This window comes from Peromyscus leucopus, chromosome 10, assembly GCF_004664715.2.
Source record: "Peromyscus leucopus breed LL Stock chromosome 10, UCI_PerLeu_2.1, whole genome shotgun sequence".
In the NCBI taxonomy this organism is placed as follows: Eukaryota; Metazoa; Chordata; class Mammalia; order Rodentia; family Cricetidae; genus Peromyscus; species Peromyscus leucopus.
In genome coordinates, this window is record NC_051071.1 from 55,307,875 (window position 1) to 55,327,961 (window position 20,087).

Consider the following 20,087-nt stretch of genomic DNA (forward strand, 5'->3'; position numbering starts at 1 on the left):
TGGCAGAATCATTCTGGAAAGATTTCAAATGCAAAAAGAGAAGACTTAAACCAATTAAGTCAAATTAGAGTTGAGTTCTAGATTTACATGTACAAAGACTTTGGAATGTGTGTTGACTTATTTGATAAGCTCCCATGGGTCACAAAAATAGGTCTTAGTGCTTTGACCCCTTGGTTGCTTATGCAACAATGTGCATTTTGGGACAGTTAAATGGACAGCACATTCTTCTGGAGTGGTATGTCTTTCTCAACCAGAAAACCTGTAATTTATATTCCATCATGCTTTCTCTTTAGAGGAACTTTGATCTTACTGACCTCTCGGGTACCTCTCACTCCTCTGTTCTTAAAATAATAAAATAAATAAATCCTTCCCATTTATTTGTGGAGTCCAAACTCCAATCCCAATGGAAGAGCAAAAGCATCTTCAGTTCCCTAAATGAGCAAAGGCTTCCTCTGGCTTGCTGCCGCTCTGCTCTGCCTCTCATTGCCAGTTTTAACCTTCTTCTCAGACAGCAGTATCAACAGTCCCTGTTACCTTGGCAACAACGATAGGCTAATAGAATTAGAATGTCTCAGGGCACCATTCTAGCATCATGTTCCTGGAACAAAAGAAAACAATGCAATTGTAAAATCTGACTTGTAATAACCTAGGGTCTGGTAGCTACTCTTTTTAGATTTATGTCATTTACTGGTATAAGGTTATGAATGTTAAAATTTTAGTGATTTAAAAAAATCAACCATAAAAAATAACATAAGAAGTCTGTATTAAGTTAGAGATTTCTGTTATGTGAGTTTATTAATAGGATACTCTCTAAGGGTATTCTTGTTTTACCTCAAAGGTTTGAAAATTCTATACTTCCTCTGTGGCCATTCTAAGCACAGAAAATGAAATGACACCCTAAGGAGTTGGTCTCCCAAGCTCCCACATTCCGTACTCGAATTTGCTTGGAACCTGTTTTGGCAACTGCTTTTTGTTTGTATGTTAGCTTCCAGTTATCATAATAAATACTGGTGATAACTATAAAGAGCAAAGGTTTGTCTGGCTCACAGCTTTGGAGGTTCTAGCTCATGATTGGTTCACGGTCAGTGTTTCCCAAGAGTAAAAATCAGAATAGTAAATCTGACGCCTAAAAGTCAGCAGCACATGGAGGGGTACCACATTTCCTGTGTTTCAGGGCATTGGAAAGAATTATGTTCCAAATCCAGAGACAGGGTTAAAATGACTTCCCACTGTCCAAAACCGTAACCAGACACAGAAGAGTGGTGAGGGGCAAGGCTTTGGAGGCAGGATAAGTTTAACAATTACATTCTAATGCTGTGTCTTCTTTATAATTATGACACGGTTGGATATTCCAGTAACAAAACTGACACAAACAAGCAATGTCCAGACTTAGATTGAGCTCCTAGGTTGTGCTTCTGCTAGTAAGTGAAGAAAGGATATTTAGAAATTGGACTCATGAATAATAGTACTTTTCACAGCCGTCCTTGTTTGATGGATATAACATCCTCCTCTCTGTGGAGCTTCTATAGTTTATAAGCTACTACTTTAAGCAAATATGTGTCCACTGGTATTAAGCATACCAACACTTGATTTGTTCCTGGGTTGGTAATATGACTTGGTCCATGGTTTCATGTTTTGAAAAGGAAATTAAAGACTAGGCTGAGAGGAGAGAGTCCTGTTTTAAGAAGAGTTTTGTAAAATTGAATTTGTAATTGTTTTCGGCCACTGTGATGGTCTTTAATTTTCTGAACAAGCTTATTGGTTTTCTCCTCAAGGACATTTACATATATTTCCACAGCTTTGAAGGTACCTCTGTCTCTGCCTCTTAAATTTCTACTTGATCTACAGGAGAATTCTTTACTATGTCATTTTTAATTGAATCTGCTTTTGTATTCTTTGTAATTCTTCTCACATTTTTTATTCTGTTTTTATTTCTATATTATATCAGTTTGCCATAAAACAGGTATCATGTCTATTTTATTCACCCATGTAGACTAGAGCCAGAAATTCTGATATGGTAGGTATTCAGTAAATACTGCTTAAATGAGTAACTACAAATGCATATATGAAGGAAATAAAAGAAATTCATGTGGACAGAGCATACAAGGCTGTAAAAGGATTGAAATGTGATGAACAATAAACAGAGCCTTGAAAATGAGTGGTGATTGAGACAGTGGGCGGTTATTTTCCTGACACATAGTGGACAGTGGGCAGTTACTTTCCTGACACATAGTGGACAGTGGGCAGTTACTTTCCTGACACATAGTGGACAGTGGGCAGTTACTTTCCTGACACATAGTGGACAGTGGGCAGTTACTTTCCTGACACATAGTGGACAGTGGGCAGTTACTTTCCTGACACATAGTGGACAGTGGGCAGTTACTTTCCTGGTACATAGTGGACAGGAGCCAATTGTAAACAGAATGAGGTTGCAGAGTGTAGAGAAAGATATTGAAAAACAAGAAGCACAATTATTTCAAAGGAAAGGCATTCATATACACACAAAATACTCTGTGTTGACTAGAGATGTTTTTTAAACTAAGAAAAAATGCCATATTTTTACATATTTATATATACCACATCTATTCTAGGTTTTATATTTGAGCAATCTTTAAGATACTTATGGAATATTTATTGATTGAATGAAGAAATGCAAAGATTTATCTTCTGAACACAATAACCTAATTTCATTTTAGCTTAAGACAGGTACGAATTATAATAATTAAGGGTGTGTTATATGTCAAGCATATAGTTTATCATGTTAGAGATGTTTCTGCTAGTATGAGAAGCCTATGTGAAGGATAGAGATGCTTCATTAGAATAAAAATTTTAGGATATTTTAAACATACATGCAAAAGTGTGTGTTATGTGCACATAGATGAACATGTATGTTTAGTGGTTTATTGAATATTTTAAGGGTGTCACATCCCTTTCAGGATGAACTAAAGGCCAGTAGACTCAGAGCTAGCCTTCCATAGCAGGTAATTTAGTGAGGGAATACTTACTGTGATACAAAGAACAGGCCTGTTACATCTCAATGTCCAGGTTTTTAGACTATACAGTAGCAAATGGGGAAGGTATGAATATTAGCATAATTAAATCAAATTTCTCAGAGATAATAGCAGAGAAAGATACTGAATGTTGTTAAATAAAAGAGTAAGATAGTTAATAAATATAGTATGAGTTCATATTTGACTCTGTGAACTAATGTGTATGTATATATATGTCATTATATATTACAATCACACATTATATTATACATGCATGATATAATTTCTCAACACATACAGAGTAGTGGTGATTGTGAAGTTCTCTTTGAATCTGACAGGCTCGCTGTATGATTTTTAGTCTTTTAATAAGTGATTTTTTTCTGTGATGGGGTTTTTCTGCAGCTTTTAGAGCCTGTCCTGGAACTCACTCTGTAGACTAGGCTGGACTTGAATTCACAGAGATTCACCTGTCAGCCTCATGAGTGCTGGGATTAAAGGCATGCTCCACCACTGCTGGCTAATTTGTTAATTCTTTGACACTTCTGTACAATGCGTTTTGATCATATTTACTAACTCTTTACCTTAATTCCCCCCAGATCCACTCCCACTTTGATACCCCTCCAACTTCATGCCCACTTTTTTGGTGTGTTTTTAACTTAATAGCTCATTGACTTCAATTCATGCTGTCCATGTACTTCTGAGTGTGGGGCCATCCAAATGCAGTATGGGTGACCTACCAGGAGCCACACCCTTAAAGGCAATTGCATTGCCCTTTACCAGAAGGCATCAATTGCCCATAGCACCTCAGTTAGTGGTACTGCAAATCTGGTCAAAAACCTAAAGTTGGGGCACTCACAGGCCCCAAGGATAAACCCAGCAACTGTTATTTTGATAAATGGACATATGAAACCACCCTATAATTTCATACCACTCTTCTCATAGGTTATTACAGCTCTCAGACCTCATCAGAGAAGTTTCTGTGTGTGTGTGTGTGTGTGTGTGTGTGTGTGTGTGTGTGTGTGTAGTGGATGGTAGTGAATGCAGAAACTCACAGCTCGTCAAAGAGGAAATGACTGTGGAGTTCTTAGCCACAAATGGTAATCTATTCCACCTGCCCTCTGAAAGGCTCAGGGACCTTTGTAGAAAAAAGAGAAGAAAGATTATAGGAACTAGAGGTTGGGGAGGCCTGGAGCAAAGCAACATGTTTTTTGGACATGGCAGGACTGCTGGACTCATGAACTTACAGTAGCTGTTGTTGCCTGGATACAACCTGTACATGACCAAGCCCATATGGGAAGAGGGTATATGTTCTAAGATTTCTCAGAGGTTACAGACAGAAGACTCTGTCTTAATTGCTTTGGTCCATAAGAGGTTAATCACTTTTACTCATTTCTAATTGGCCAAAGCTGGCACTTTGTTACTTTTGTCTTTAAAAGCAAGAAGCCAAGAAATCCATTTTTGTAAGTATTGGACCACCTCTACTCTACACACTGGAATAGGCAAAAAATTTTAATGTGTCTAGTGAGACTTTTGTCTTCAATTATTGAGTATTTTCTGAATTTTGAAAAATCATATATAAAGATCTTAGATTAAAACATAAACATTGATATGGTGATATTTTATTTGTGCTGAAATGTGATTTTATTTGTATGTTAATAAATAAAAGTGACTGGGGGTCAGAGCTAATAAAACATTTAGCAGAAGTCTGGCAGTGGTAGCACATGCCCTTTATCCTGATCACATGATAGGCAGATCTCTGTGTGTTCAAGGACACCACCAGCATGGAGACGCATGCCTTTAATCTCAATACCAACCATAGAGACCTGGAGGTCTGTATAGACAGGCAGTGACGAGGAGGTCATGTGGTCGGGTTTACAATCAATGAGAAGGCAGAACAGAAAGTCAATAAAAAGACAGACACATAGGAAATAGATAAGAAGACATCTTGGTCTTAGCTCTTGGCTGCTGCTCTGACCTCTTGGGCTTTTAACTCTGCATCTGGCTCTGTGTTTCTTATTTAATAAAACCATTCAGGATTACATCTACACATTGACCATAAAATGTACTATGGGTTAGTTGATTCTCCTCTTTTCTAGGTGTTCAGGTAGCTCACCATACTCACTAGCAACATTTCAACACAATCTTATAGCTTAAAAATCTTCTTGGGTGCTTGCCAGAGAGATAGAAAACACACCAAGCAGGTGCAGAGGACCTTCTCTATACCCGAGAGACTATCAGTGCCCATCACCTGGATTGCTGTTGCTGATCTGGCCGGCTTGGAGGATTTTCCATTCTTCCTTAGTTGTTCCACATCTCCTTCCAAACCCCTCCCTGTATTAAAGAGAACACTCCCTCCTAGCAGAAGTTCATCCAGCCCAAAGTTCTTTCTTTCACAGCGTGAAAGTTTGCCTTCAGTGGAGTACCAAGAGCATGAAGATGTCTGCTGAAAACGTGCCTTACACAGTGGTGCTGCAGACTACTCAGCTACTTAATTAGAATGAACATCACAGGTTGTATGCAGGCATGGGGCACGCTCACTGTCTCTTTGAAAGATTGCCTGGAGAGAGGGGGAGAAGTAACTAGCACTTAGAGATGACTGGGGCACCTGTGTCCTACACATTTGATTTTATGTTTTATTTTGGACCTCTATTCTAGACAGTAAACTGAAAAGTTGTTTTTGCTAAGATCATTTCAACACCTATCATCTACTTTGACATTCAAGCCTATGATGTCCTTGCCACATACGTACTGTCTGTCTCATCTCAAGCCACTTTCTTGCACTTGTTCTGTCAGAGTCCACCATGAATGTTTAATATTTAAAGGCTGGGATCGTTTTGCAGGTTTTAGTTTAATGGTAACCATAGCACGCATGCACATCCATTATTGATAGCCAAGGCACATTGCATGTCCTTGGGCATCCTCTTTTCTTTCGCTCTTAGTATCACTGGAGGGCTACTGTCCCTGGGATTCAGCCCTGCTGTTGCTGTGGCCAAGGGATGAACTGACAGCAGTCCATAATGGTGTAAACTGTTCATGTGGGTGGAGGTGACCATGCTAAAAAGAGAGACAAAGGCAGAAAGTGACAGGCCACGGAAAGTCCGGTTTCGGATTGCCTCGTCTCACAGTGGGAGAGTTCTGAAAGAAGTCTACGAAGATGGACAACCACCGGGCTCTCTGGATTCTGAATGTGCCAGTGTCTGTGGAATAGATGGACTAAGAGACTCTGAGGGACAGCAGAATGGCCATATTGGACCAGAAGACCACGAACATGAGAAAGAACAGGATAGCTTGCTGGTATTAGCCAGGACAGCCAGTGAGAAGGCTTTTGGAACAAGAAGAGTCAACATTTTAAGCAAAAATGGTACAGTCAGAGGCGTCAAATACAAAGTGAGTGCTGGCCAAGCTCTGTTTAACAATTTGACCAAAGTGTTACAGGTAAGTCATTACACTTCCCTGCTCTGAGCTTTGCTCCTCACTCACAATCTCTACCTCTCAGTTCTCCAGGGTAGATTCAGCATCTTATTCCTCAGACTTCATGGAATCTAAGACACTGTGTGCATAGCCACCCATTAAAAATAGGCTCATTGTTCTTGGCAAACTAAATTGCCATCTCATAACCACATTTCTGACATGTAAGTGATCTTCTCTGATGTGTGATGACTAGCCCAGGATCCCTGTTTCTTAACAAAGAAAGAAGATGGTAGACTAGAGTGTTTAAAGCATTTCTTCAAAACCTAGAAGTCAATTTCTTTCTGGTCTATCATTGTTAAATCAGCATCCTTTGCTACATATATTGGTAGCTACACCAGAAAAGCTGAGTGCTCGCGTTCGGAATAAATGGGTTCAGTGGTACAGTTATAAAGACCAATGGGACTTCCTCCCATTTTCAAGGATGGTATACTTTTTTTCAGTCCATTTCTCCATTAATTTGTTCATAATACCTTTAGAGCAGTATTTGGAAAAGCTATAAAAATACAAAGAGATTCAGACTTCATAGTAAACAAGCTTAAGATGTATTCGGTTCTGCACATGAACATAGGTATGTGTTATAGATCTGATGCCTTTGACAGTGACCTAACATTCAGGAAAATGTTTCAAATTTCCTGGAGGTATTAGTAGGATTAGTTTTGTTGTTATTGTTAAAAATATCAGCCCAGGAATAGTATTTATAATCACTATGCTTAAGGTAGCAACTCATTTTCATTGTAATTATATTTTCTATTATTTTTTAATATTTAAATAAAATGAACTCTCACAATAAACTATTCAGTTCTTCTACATTCTATAAGGAAGCAGGGATGATAGAGAGAAAAGATTTCAACCCAAATGTCACTCCAATGTATTTTACTTCAAAGGAAGTTTGTGAAAAGATCAAGGCATGAGAATTTAAAGAAATAAATTTAGATCTTAACCAAAGAAAAAGAGTAGCTAAGAGTAGTGGTTATTTACATATGTAGAACTTAGTCATGAATGATTTAATATATTATGAATGGGAGTCAAAATCAGAAACTGATAATCATGCTTTACGAGATAGGGACTGTTCTTGCATAAATTTGCAGAGATACGGCTGCCGGGTTAAAGAACACCTTCTAGGAATGAGTTTTGCTCATTATGAACATTATTATTGTCAAGCTGTAGACCAAGCTTCTGCATGACAACTGGATCTGCAATGTGTGCATTCCCTGTGGTTAACTCAGCTTCTTAGTATTTGAACTGCTTTATGGTTGAAGGTTTGTTCGTGAAACTGCTATTTTAGTTTTAGTACTTTGATTCGCAGAACACTGTCACTTACAAATAAATACCATAAACTCCAAAACCTACAAGGGAAGCTCTAGCTTCCTTCCTCTGTTTTAATCCCAATAATGCTACAAATGCATAATCGAGAAACAAAGGAAACTTCAAAGTCGAAATTTAACCACTAAATTACCTTAAATATTTACTTGCCTAGTTTTCTATGCATAACTTGGTATACAACTTTATGAGAACAAATCCGGCAAAACTTTTTTTTTTTTTTTGATAATCTCATCTACCCCAAACTTTAAAATAACCAGCATTTGTAATTATGAAGTTTTGGCGTTATCTGTAGTTTTATCATAATCATCATTACCATAAAATGAATGTTATTTGATCTCTGCAGGGAGAAAGATAGGTAAAAGGAGCAGTGGCTTTGGACGGAGCCTGCCATTTGCTCTACTCAAAGGGCTTCTATTCACTTCATTGCAAGAACAGTAGCTCTGTGTAATATGAGCAAAAAAACCTAGGGGGCATTGTGTAGAGAACAGATTTGACTCCTTGCTACTTGATAAAGAACGTGCACATCTTAAAGGGCACCCTATGTCTTGTCCTGGGATGACTGAGATGAACAGGTTTCCATACGTCTCTCCCAGTAGAGAAGGCAGCAGAGACACATAGAGGCCTACCGTGGAAGCTAATCATTCCATCACACCCATTCCCACTACCAGGTGCGACTTCTTGGATCTGCATTTTCCATAACTTCTGCAAGCTACGCAGCAAACTTGCCTAGGTGTCGCCATAATTTAGTGATTTATTTCAGGGAGGAAAAAGTGAGTGACCAGTTTCTCCGACATCTGGTTAATATCATATCTGGTTGATATAAAGCCCATCTTAGTGAACGAGGAGCCATGATTGAAGAAACAGTTAGAGCTTTCTTCCTGTTTTAGGTTATAAAATCTCAAAGCACTCAATTTGAAACTCGAGGGGAAGTGATAAATAAAGAGAAAACCATACAGAGTCCACGTGAGACACTTGGCTTCCTCTCTGTTACTTCCTTGTGTGGTTACTCCTCTGGCCTAAAGCATGGGCTCCACTTCCCGCAGGTTTCAGCTGTACGAGAGGAGTTGATGAAATGATCCTTTAAAACATTTTTACTTCTTGGTGGTACTTGTTTAGAAACTTGACTCTCAAGTGCATATCTGAACTTGTTTCTATTGTGTTTGTTAATTGACACCACAGAATACCAGATAATGGAGGATGCACAATGTTTATCAAGGTGATGGGTAGTAGTGACAGGAAGTGAAGAGACTGATCAGTCACCTGGTGTCCAGGTGGGTTTGGCAGGGGAGTAGGGCTCAGATGGATCATTCAAGGATCTCCGGCTGGTCTGGATTATAGGTCTTCAAATGCAGAGGCTGTTTTTTGTTTGACCCCTGCCACAGATCTCAAGAAGACAATGCTTAAGAGAGACTAACGTGGAAATCTGGAAACCTAAAATCTTGTTTTTGCCTGGAAATGTGCATTGGTCAGAAACTCTCAAACTAAAGCTTGGAATTTGCTTCTGTTAGAAGCTTTTTAGTTTATTCTTACAGCTGTCAAAGTTTAGAAATAACTCAGCAGCTGTTCAAAAGGTAAATTTACCTGGGTCCCTGGGGTAAAATAAGGGCCGTCCCATTGCCTCTGCTGTCAATATTTAATGGGAAAAAATGAAGGAGACGTGCGTCGAGGTGAGATTCTGATCAGGTTGGGTTACTGGGAAGATCTCCTGGAGCTGAAGATGAGCCATGTTTCCTAGTCAAGTCTAAGCTCATCAATTAGTTAACTCGAGACAGGCCCACAGGTGTTACCAATGCAGTCTGAGGTGGGTAACCTCTACAGCACTAGCAATTCTACTCTAAAGATAGTTTTCTCTCTAGTAATGTGAATTTAATCCTGATTATTGGAAAATTTTACAATACCCACACCACTTCTTTTTCCTCTTCTCTCCCGCCTCCCCCCACGCCCAGTCAGCTATCATGCACAAAACACATTGTAAGGGTGCTGAATGGTGCACTGCTCTTATGGCCCGGTTTGCAGGATGAAACGGAGGTACTCTTTGTTCTTAGCAGCAACAGTGAATAAAGTGTCTTAGTGTGGGTCCATGATGCAGATAGTCACAGTTGTTTAGACTTGCCAATATATGGTTATGGGTCTGTATTTTAGAGGGTTATCATTCCTTGACCTTATCCATGTTAGGATACTCTTGTAGAATATACCATTTCAGTTTCCATAGTTTTAATATTCCCTTGTCCAAGTTTAAGATTATTCAAAGAAGGACCTTGAATACATAGATTCTGTCTGTATGTATACATGCATATCTCTTGTTATTGTAGCTGTATGTAGAAGCATTTTAATGTTTTAAAGCAAGATGAAAGGTAAAGTGTTGGCATAGTAATTTGTATCATGCACAGAGCTTTCTTGTGTATTATTTTTACTGAAAAATCTGATGAAAGAAGCAAGGAAATTATTGTTATGTCCCCTGTAATAATTAGAAAAATCATTTTTACTTTTTAATTATAACTTTTAAAAATTATTACAATGCATGCAATCCATACTTTTTGATAATGCATATTTTTAGTGTTGTAGATCAAGTACATGGTTCAAAGCTAAATAATATATGAATTCTTATATTTTTCTTCTTTTAAAAGTATAATATCAATATAAAAATACCCAAATTTACCTTTTAAAATTGAATACTGATGAATACAAATATACACATTATATATAATTTATAAGACTAAATATATCATGTTATGATATAATCTAATCTTTTTAAAATTTCATCATTTGTGAAGTTTTAGATCTTATTATTTGTTTAATGTTTGGTTTTCATCTAGGGAAGGTCTGAAGAAATAGCATTTACTCAGTTTTAACAGTATCTTAAAACTGATCAAAGCCATCATTTCTTTTTTTTTTATTCTTGAAAAACACAAGTTAATTTTTTTAAATAATTTTTTTATTAAGAGATTTTCTATTCATTTTACATATCAACCACAGATTCCCCTATCCTCCCTCCTCCCGTCCCCCAGTCTTCCCCCCCAACTCACCCCCATCCCCACCTCTTCCAAGGCAAGGTCTCCCATGGGGAGTCAGCAGAGCCTGGTACATTCAGCTGAGGCAGGTCCAAACCCCTCCTTTCTGCACCAAGGCTGTGCAAAGTGTCTCATCATAGGCACTAGGCTCCAAAAAGCCGAAAGCCATCGTTTCTAATTGATTAAGTTGACACAAGAATGCAAAGATTTGCCTTAAGAAAGCTTGATTCTCAGACCTGTCCACTGAGTTAGAATGGATGACAGTCACAGGACTTTCTGGAAGTACTTTTATCCATCTCTGGTTCATGGAATATAGATCTGGTAATACACTATTATTCCATGGCATACTCTTGATGAGGCTGTGGCCTTGGTGGCTTACTTGAATCATTCAGTAAAAGCAACAGCAATCATACTTAACACTGATTAACTCCTCAACACTGGGCAGTACATGTATGTACTGACATATTTATTCCTCACAGGAATATTAAAAAATAGCATTGGTATTTACAATTTAGTTATTGTAGAAGTCCTTTTTCTGTATGAGAAAAAATTAATTTGTAGAATTTAAAATGTCATTTGTTCAGAAAAATTGTTACAATTTGCGAGGATGTACTGCCTTTCTAGTTATCAGGAATGAGGCATGAACCTTAAGACATCTGATACGATCTCAAATATTGTAGACAACTTCACTAAAAACACTCTTGATTTTTTGTCCCCAAACCAGGAAAAACAGAGCTTCCAAAATGAGTTGGCACTGCTGATATATTAATTAAAGAATTACAGGCTGATAGACCTTATAGTCCCATGATTAACATTTCTTTACTCTTGATAACATTAGACACTGGGCAGAACCTCAGTAAGCATCTTAATTATTCTTAGTTGTAATTGAAATTCTATGAAAGAAACAAGAGAATTATCATTGTTGCATCTCTCTTGAGAATAATTTTTTAAGAATTATTATCTCACACACACACATACCTTTTGAAAAATGTTAGTGAATTAAGTAAAATCCACTTAATGGTTGTTCCCCTCTGTTCCATCTCATTTGAAGGTTTCCTATCTAGGGTGGAGCTGGAGTCTGCACATAGGGCTGTTGCTAGCTTGCTCCATCTCTTCTTTCTGTCATGGTTCTCTTCACTAATGTAGGCACCCATTGCATACTTATCAAGAAGCAGAGGGCCTGCCCTGAGTAGTCAGTATTGTAGATGATGGTCCAAAGCAGGTTCTGAAAGAATTACCTATGAATTTGATTTTGCTTCCCTTCTCCAAAGGATTCTCTGTGTTTTTTTTTTTTTTTGACATAATATTTTCTGTACTCATTCTTAGTTTCTTGAATATGTTATTCTCCCTTTAATTTTCTGTTAGTAGATCATCATTCCATTTGGTCTTCCTTTCTCTTGTGTTTTTCTTTCTTTTTCTTTCTAGTTTAGCTCTGACTTTTTAGACTAAGGACTGTAGGTTAATCTGTGTAACCTAGGACTTTCAATTCTGATCCTACACATCTTCAGATAATTAGCACTTATTTTTCCAATTTCTATATATTTTGTCGAAATCTTTAGCTCTATTGATATCGCCCACTCTCCTTGCTTTGTGAGACTCTTCTATTGTTATGACATTTTAACTTTGTAACTTTGATTTTGGTTACATGACCTCAACCTTAGGAATCTGTCTGAAGTCAGACTCCCGAGAGAGCACATCCTCAGCAAGATGACTTGTAACCATCAATAAGCTCTTACAAATAGCACACAAAGTAACCACGTAATTAAGGAAACTAGCTCATGTCTTCTCAAATCATATTTTTTGTAATAATCTTTATTGAAACATAAATCATATATTATTTTATTTACCCATTTAAAGTGTACCATCAGATGCTTTTAGTGAATTTACTAAACTGTACATTTATTTTTTGTTTTATTTTTAATTTCTTTATTTAAAAGTTTTTTTTTTCCATTTTACATACCAACCACAGTTCTGCTTCCCTTCCTTTCTCCCCACCTCTTTATCATCCATTCCTCAGAGGGGGTAAAGCCTTCCATGGGGAGTCTACAAAGTCTGCCATATCAAATTGAGGCAGGACCAAGCCCATCCTCCCTGTATTGAGGCTGAGCAAGGTATTTCTCCATAGGGAATGGGCTCTAAAAAAAACAGTTCATGTACTAGGGATAAATTCTGGTTCCACTGCCAGGGGCCTCACAAACTGCCCAAGCCACACAGCTGTCACCCACATTCAGAGGGCCTAGTTCAGTCCCATGCAGGTTCCCCTGCTGTCAGTCCAGAGACAGTGAGCTCCAACTAGCTCACATCAGCTCTCTCTGTGGGTTTTCCCATCATGATCATGACCCCTTTGCTCATATAATCCCTTCCCCCTCTCTTCGACTGGACTCTGGGAACTCCACCTAGTGCTTAGCTCTGGATCTCTGCACCTGCTTCCACCAGTCACTGGATGAAAGCTCTATGATGAGAATTAGGGTAGTCATTAATCTGATTACAGGAGAAGGCCTGTTCAGGGACCCTCTCCACTATTACTTGGAGTCTTAGCTGGGGTCATCCTTATGGATTCCTGGGAATTTCCCCAGCACCAGGTTTCTCCCTAACTCCATAATGGTCCCCACAGGAGCATTTGTCATTTATTGACTATTTAAGAATGATTTTCATCATCCAAACAGAAAATCTGTAAGCATTGATCTTCATTTCTCTCCCCTCCTTCCTGTGTTTCCTTTCTCCAAATTTTCCAGTGCTGTAGGAAATTTCTTGTCCACTTTCTAGTGACCTGCCCACTATTTCCATTTAAGCATATTCCTCTTATGTAATTGTAGTTATGCATTCATTGGCCAACAGCTCCACATTCCTCAGTTCTTGCTAGTCACTCAAATGTCTGATAACCACTATTCTGCTCTCTGGAAGGTCAGCATTCTATATGTCATATACGAGATCATGTTGTATTTATATGCATATTTAGCTTAATTTCAGGTAACCTGAAAGGCTATCAACATTGTTGTAAATTTCCACTTTTTAGGGTGGAATAGTATTCTGTTATCTTTATGCCACATTTTCATATTTATTTATTCACTAATGGTGACTTAGGTTGGTTACATGTTTTAGCTCTTGTGACTAGTTGACTAGTGCTGTAATAAAACAGGTGTGTAGATAACTCTTTGCCTGGGGTATGTTTTATGTGCATGTAGTTGAGGGTGTGTATTCTATAGCTATTGAATAGAATGCTCTGTAAATGTCTATCAGGTCTGTTTTGTCAAGGGTATAGTTTAAGTATGTTTCCTTGATAATTTTTTGTCTGGACAATCTGTAATCTGTCCATCATAGAAGATGAGATAGTGAAGTTTCCTACTGCCATTTAATGTGGCCTAACTCTTCCTTCATATACATTAGCACTTGCTGTATGCTTCCAGGTCTCAGGTTTGGGGTGTATATGCATTTATAGTTGTTATCTTGTTAAGCTGACCTCTGGGTGCAGTAACTTTGGTGATATCTTTTTACAGTTCTTGGTGGCATAAAGTCTACTTTATCTGATGAAAATATAGCTCCTCATGCTGTCTATTGGTCTCCATTTGCATGGAATATTTTTTTCATCCTCTTACTTTCAGATGACATTTTTTCCCCTGAAAGAGGGTTTCTCTGTGTAGTTTTGGTGCCTGTCCTGGATCTCACTCTGTAGACCAGGATGGCTTCGAACTCACAGAGATCTGTAGTGGGTAGCCATTCCAGCTTGGTTCTGGAAGTTCCAACCCCCATTGAGACTCTGGCAACTGTCACGCCTACGAGGGAGGCGGGGCGAGGGGAGGCGCCTGGGGACCTGAGACCTGGATGGGCCAGCGCTCTCTCTGGGCGCTCTCTCGGTGCCGGAATGCTGACCGGTGGAGATTGACTGTGCAGAGCTCTGGAGAACACCGCTGGACTGCGTTACACCTTCCCCAGACCCTGCGACCTACCCATTACTTAATTTGTGAGTTACGCCATTAAATAAATATCCTTTTAACTACGTGGAGTGGCCAAAATAATTTCTCCAATATCACACAGCCCGGCTAGCTCAGTCGGTAGAGCATGAGACTCTTAATCTCAGGGTCGTGGGTTCGTGCCCCACGTTGGGTGCCAGATATTGGAGAAATTATTTTGGCCACTCCACGTAGTTAAAAGGATATTTATTTAATGGCGTAACTCACAAATTAAGTAATGGGTAGGTCGCAGGGTCTGGGGAAGGTGTAATGCAGTCCAGCGGTGTTCTCCGGAGCTCTGCACAGTCAATCTCCACCGGTCAGCGTTCCGGCACCGAGAGAGCGCCCAGAGAGAGCGCTGGCCCATCCAGCTCTCAGGTCCCCAGACGCCTCCCCTCGCCCCGCCTCGTAGGCGTGACAGTTGCCAGAGTCTTAATGGGGGTTGAAACTTCCAGAACCAAGCTGGAATGGCTACCCACTACAGAGATCCACCTGGCTCTGTGTCCCGAGTGCTGGGATTAAAGGCGTGCACCACCACCACCTGGTGTGATGACACATATATATATTTTTTTTTACAGGAAAAATGTTTCATTTACATTCCAATTGGTTGAGTCTTGGTTTTTGTTTTTTAATCCACGCACCGATTGCATGTCTTTTAATTGCAGAATTTAACCCATTTATACCCAAAGTAATTATTGACAGACAGAAAAATACCACTGTCATTTGGTCACTGTTCTGACTTGGTTTATGCCTTCTTTGTGGTCACATGGTTTTTCCTCGAGTAGTATGTTTTTATTCATTGCTTTTCTGTTTTTAGTGTATCATTATAGGTTTTTACCTTGTGATTACTATGGTATTTACAAAACTCTGTAATTACAACAGACATTTTAATCTGATAGCAACTTAACTGTGGTCATAACAACATTCCACACTTTCATTCTCCTGCTTCTTCCCCATTAAGTTTTTGATATTATGTATAATATATAACTCTTTATATTGTATATTCCTTAATGAATCATTGTAGTTACATTTTTTTTTCTTTTTCGGGTATGTGTGTGCATGTGCACGTATTTGCAGGTGCTCATGTATGCCATGTGGAGGCCAAGGTATTCCCTCAGGTGCTGTCCATCTTGTTTATATTGAGACAGAACCTCTCACCGGAACCAGGGCTTCACTTATTTGGCTATTCGGGCTGGCCATGAGGTCCAGAGATCCACCTGCCTTTGCCCCTCCAGTTGGGGCATTAAAAGTGTAAACCACCATGACTGACCCATTGAATAGGTGCTGGGGTGGAACATACAACCTCATGCTTGTGTGACCCCCCTTTTCTTTAATAATTTTGCTTTTTAAATTTCATATTAGTATACAGATTAGAGCATTCTAAGTTTGACTCAATGTTTACATTTACTACCGTCCCTAGCATTCCTTACAAGACAAACTTAGCAATGAGCACCCTCAGTTGTGTGTCTGAGAAAGTCTTTGTTCCTCATTTATATCTGAATGGCATCGTTTCTGACCATAGTGCTCTTGGTTGGCAGGCCTCCATTCAGAACTTTGAGTGTGTAGTCCCACCCCTCATGCCCTGTAATGTTTCTGCTGAGATGTTTGATTCATAGGCGGTTCCTTGTACGGGATTTTCTTCTTTATGTTGCTGCTTTCAGAATCCTTTCTTGATTCTGAACATTGATAGTTTGATCGGAATATGCTTCTGGTGATTTTATTTTGATTAAATGTAACTGGTGCCTTTTGACTTTTTTGAGCCCTGGTATTCATATCTTTCTGCAGGTTTGGAAAGTTTCATGCTGTTATTTCTATAAGTAAATTTTCTGTTCCTGTCTCTCATCCCTTTTGAAGCTAACGACTTGTCCTTTTGCTCTTTAGATGCTTTACTACAAATCATTTAAGCTTTCATTCCTTTTCATTCTTTTTTCTTTTTCTCCTCTGATTGGAAAATTTCAATGTCTGGGTTGCCACCAGCCGGCCCATCCAGAATCCCAGACTAGAATTAGTAAAGATGTAGTGCCACCAAAGAACGCCAACAAAGGTTCAAAGAGGCCATTGTCTCATCAGATATGCAGGCATCAACATAAGGACACCCGGATGATGAAAAACCAGAGAAACACAGCACCGTCGAAAGACACCAAGAAAGCTCTAGAAATGGACCAAGATGAAAAGGAAATCTATGAAATGACGGACAAAGAATTCAGAATTATTCTTTTAAAGAAGTTGAGAGAATTACAAGAAAATACAGACAAAAAACTAAGTGAAATTCGGGAAATCATTCATGAACAACATGATATGTTTGACAGAGAAATAAAAGTTAATCATTTCAAAATAAAAATTCTAGAGATGAAGCATACAATAAGTGAACTGGCGCATTCAACAACAGGTTTCAACAGAAGACTTGATAAGGCTGAAGGAAGAATCAGTGAGCTGGAAGACTGGACATATGATTCTAGACTTTAAGAAAGCATTGGGACAGCAGAGCCAGACAGCCTCTCTTTGGTGGCTTGCTCATGCTGACGGAGTTTCTGATATATTTCAAATGTGTACAACAGCAATATAAGCATTTTAGTCTATAAAATTATATACTTATATAAATATGCCAATGCCTGAGTCATTATTGCCTAGAGGACATTTACAAAATTGTGAACTAAATAAAATATCATACAGAAAATTTTAAGAGAAGTTTATTCATGTGCACAAACACACTAATAATTTGAGGTCTCTTTTCTCAAGTTTATTTTCTCAATAATCATTATTTTACCTGACTTCTGACAAATTTACCTTATAACATTTCCTTGGGAGAGAAATAGATTATAATTTTTCTTGTAACTTTCCTACAAATTTAATAAACAACAGCAGTATTCAATATCTTATCAATTTCTAAGCAAGAAGTTGGAATTGTGAAAAAATTAAGTTGATCTTTTCCTCTTTATAAAATTCATGGGCTGTAACGCTTTCTTTCTTTCTTTCCTTCCTCCTTCCTTCCTTCTTTCCTTCCTTCCTTCTTTCTTTCTTTCTTCCTCTCTCTCTTCTTTCTTTCTTTTCTTTTTTTTGCTTCAATACAGGGTTTCTCTGTGCATCTCTGGCTATCCTGGAACTCACTCTATAGACCAGGCTGGCCTGGAACCCAGAGATCCTCCTGCCTCTGACTCCTGAGTCCTGGGATTAAAGGCGTGCGCCGCCGCTGCCACCACCACCCAGCAAGTCTATAATTTCTCTACATGGAAAGCCTATAGAAGTTTATTGGTCCACAAGAGGAATAGAACAGTGAAAGTCAGTGTCTGAATTCACCCCGGATAATTTCTAGGAAAAGAGAAGGGGCAGCTAGAGAGTCTGAGCACTAGACTGGTGGGAACAAATGATGGTCATCTTAGGTAGAACAAGGAGAAGATCAAGATGGGCTGCAGTTGCAGGGGAAGTTGAGGGGTCCAGAGATTGACAGGAGTGACCTCATGGCTTAAAGCTACAGCAGCATGGAGAGTCCCAGTACCAGACCATGACACCGAGCATCCGATCTTATTTGCATACCACTGATAGAATGGAACCAGGTTCATTTGTCCTCATGGGCGTCTAGGGAGTACTTTCCTTAGACAGCTATCAGCACTGTGCTTGCGTGGCATCTGGAAGAAGTGACTACCTCCCCTGTAATGAAGGTTTTTCTGGATTCCTTTCAACCTGTTCCATTTATTCATGTATGTTTTCATTGATCCAAGACTTATGACACTGCCCCCCATAGAAGCTGTAACATTGCCACTCAGATCAAACAAGCTGATTATGTAAGAATTGAGGCTTATGGCATCTATGCTTAATACAGGGTGGATCATGATTACTACTCACTTTAATATGTTAGTCTTCTGTTGCTGCTGAAATGGATTGCCATTAGTTTTGAGGCTTAAAACAATGCAGACGTATTACTTTATAATTATGGTCATCAAAAGACTGAGTGTTACAGTATTAAATCAAGGTTTTTGGCACAACAATCCCTCTGAAGATCTAAGAATACATTACTATTATTTTCCAGCTTCCACAGGCTGCCCACATTTCTTGGCTCTTAGCCCGGGACAAGTCTCACTTTTGCCTCCATTAGTATACCTTCTCTGACTTTTCTTCTTTGCCCCATATAAGCATTTGTGATTGCTCTGGGTTCACTGAAATAATCTAAGACAACCTATCATTATTATTTGGATCTGGGATAATTCCCCAAAACTCATATGTTCAAGACATGGTTCCAGCTGGTGGTGGAACTGGGAAGTGGTAGAAACAAAAGGACCTGGGACCTTATGGAAGTAGGTCATGGGGAATGCTTTACAGCTTTATTGTTTGTCCAATACCTCTATGCTCTTTTCTTCTATTCTTTGTTCATTATGAGGTGAGTTACTCTGCTCTACTGCACTCTCTCTGACATGATGCTTCATCTCACCACTGGATGAGAAGCAACAAAGCCAACTGACTGTGGATTGAACCTCTGAAAACGTGAGGCAAATTAAACTTTTCCTCCTTGAGTTGTCTTTCCCTGCGATTATTTACCTCAGCATCAGAAAGCTTCCTTTACAGATAAACTAGCACTGCTAAGTAGAGTCATCGCTGTGACCATCCTCAGTGAGGTGGTTCAGAAGCACTGGAGTTGCTTTGCAGAAAGAGCTTGGAAAAGTTTGGAAATGTGGAGGAGAGAAGCCCACAAATGATGTGAGTGCAGCTTAATGGAAGACCGGTGAGCTCAGAAGACCAACGTGCTGGTAGGAATACAAATAGTGAAGAATGTTCAGATGGGAACAGAGACTCTACTGGGAACTGGACTAGAACATTCATGCTACACTGTAAAGGAACATTCTATATTTAGGCCAGGCCCAGAGACTTTGTGTCCAGTCATATTTAAAGGTAACTGACTACCTAGTCTGGTGGAGAAAATGTCAGTGCATTCAGGTAATGTCATGATTATGGCTGGCTGCATAGAGTCTGATTTACAGTGAGAATGATAAAAGGGCAGAATAGAAATATTTGAGATACTTAAAGTTTGTCAAGACAAGAAATGCATAAGTTGGAGTTGAGGAAGGTGTGGTTGATGAATAGGTTAGTACTATGAGAAAGAAATCCAGTACTTGGAGGAATAGGTCAATGGGGGTTTGACTTTTTTTTTTTTTTTTTAGAAAGAAATCCAATACTTGGAGGAATAGGTCAATGGGGGTTTGACTTTTGTATACATTTTGTCCCTCTCCATTCTTGTCTTCCCCTTCATTGTCCTGCCATGAGTTAAGCCATTTTGCACTGCCACGTGTTCCTTCCTATGATGTTGTCTTCAACAGGAATCCAGAAGCAGCTAACATAAGTAATGATGA

At 39.0% G+C, this 20,087-nt stretch overlaps 1 protein-coding gene across 1 annotated transcript in view; it reads left to right on the top strand.

The window, feature by feature from the left end:
- The first annotated feature begins 5,973 nt into the window (after window positions 1–5,973).
- Grxcr1 (glutaredoxin and cysteine rich domain containing 1) overlaps window positions 5,974–20,087 on the top strand; it is a 115,038-nt gene continuing 100,924 nt past the window's right edge. The window contains exon 1 of the mRNA XM_028882219.1: window positions 5,974–6,425. Coding sequence (XP_028738052.1) covers window positions 6,024–6,425 — 402 coding nt within the window. The 5' untranslated portion in view covers window positions 5,974–6,023. The remainder of the gene's footprint in view (window positions 6,426–20,087) is intronic.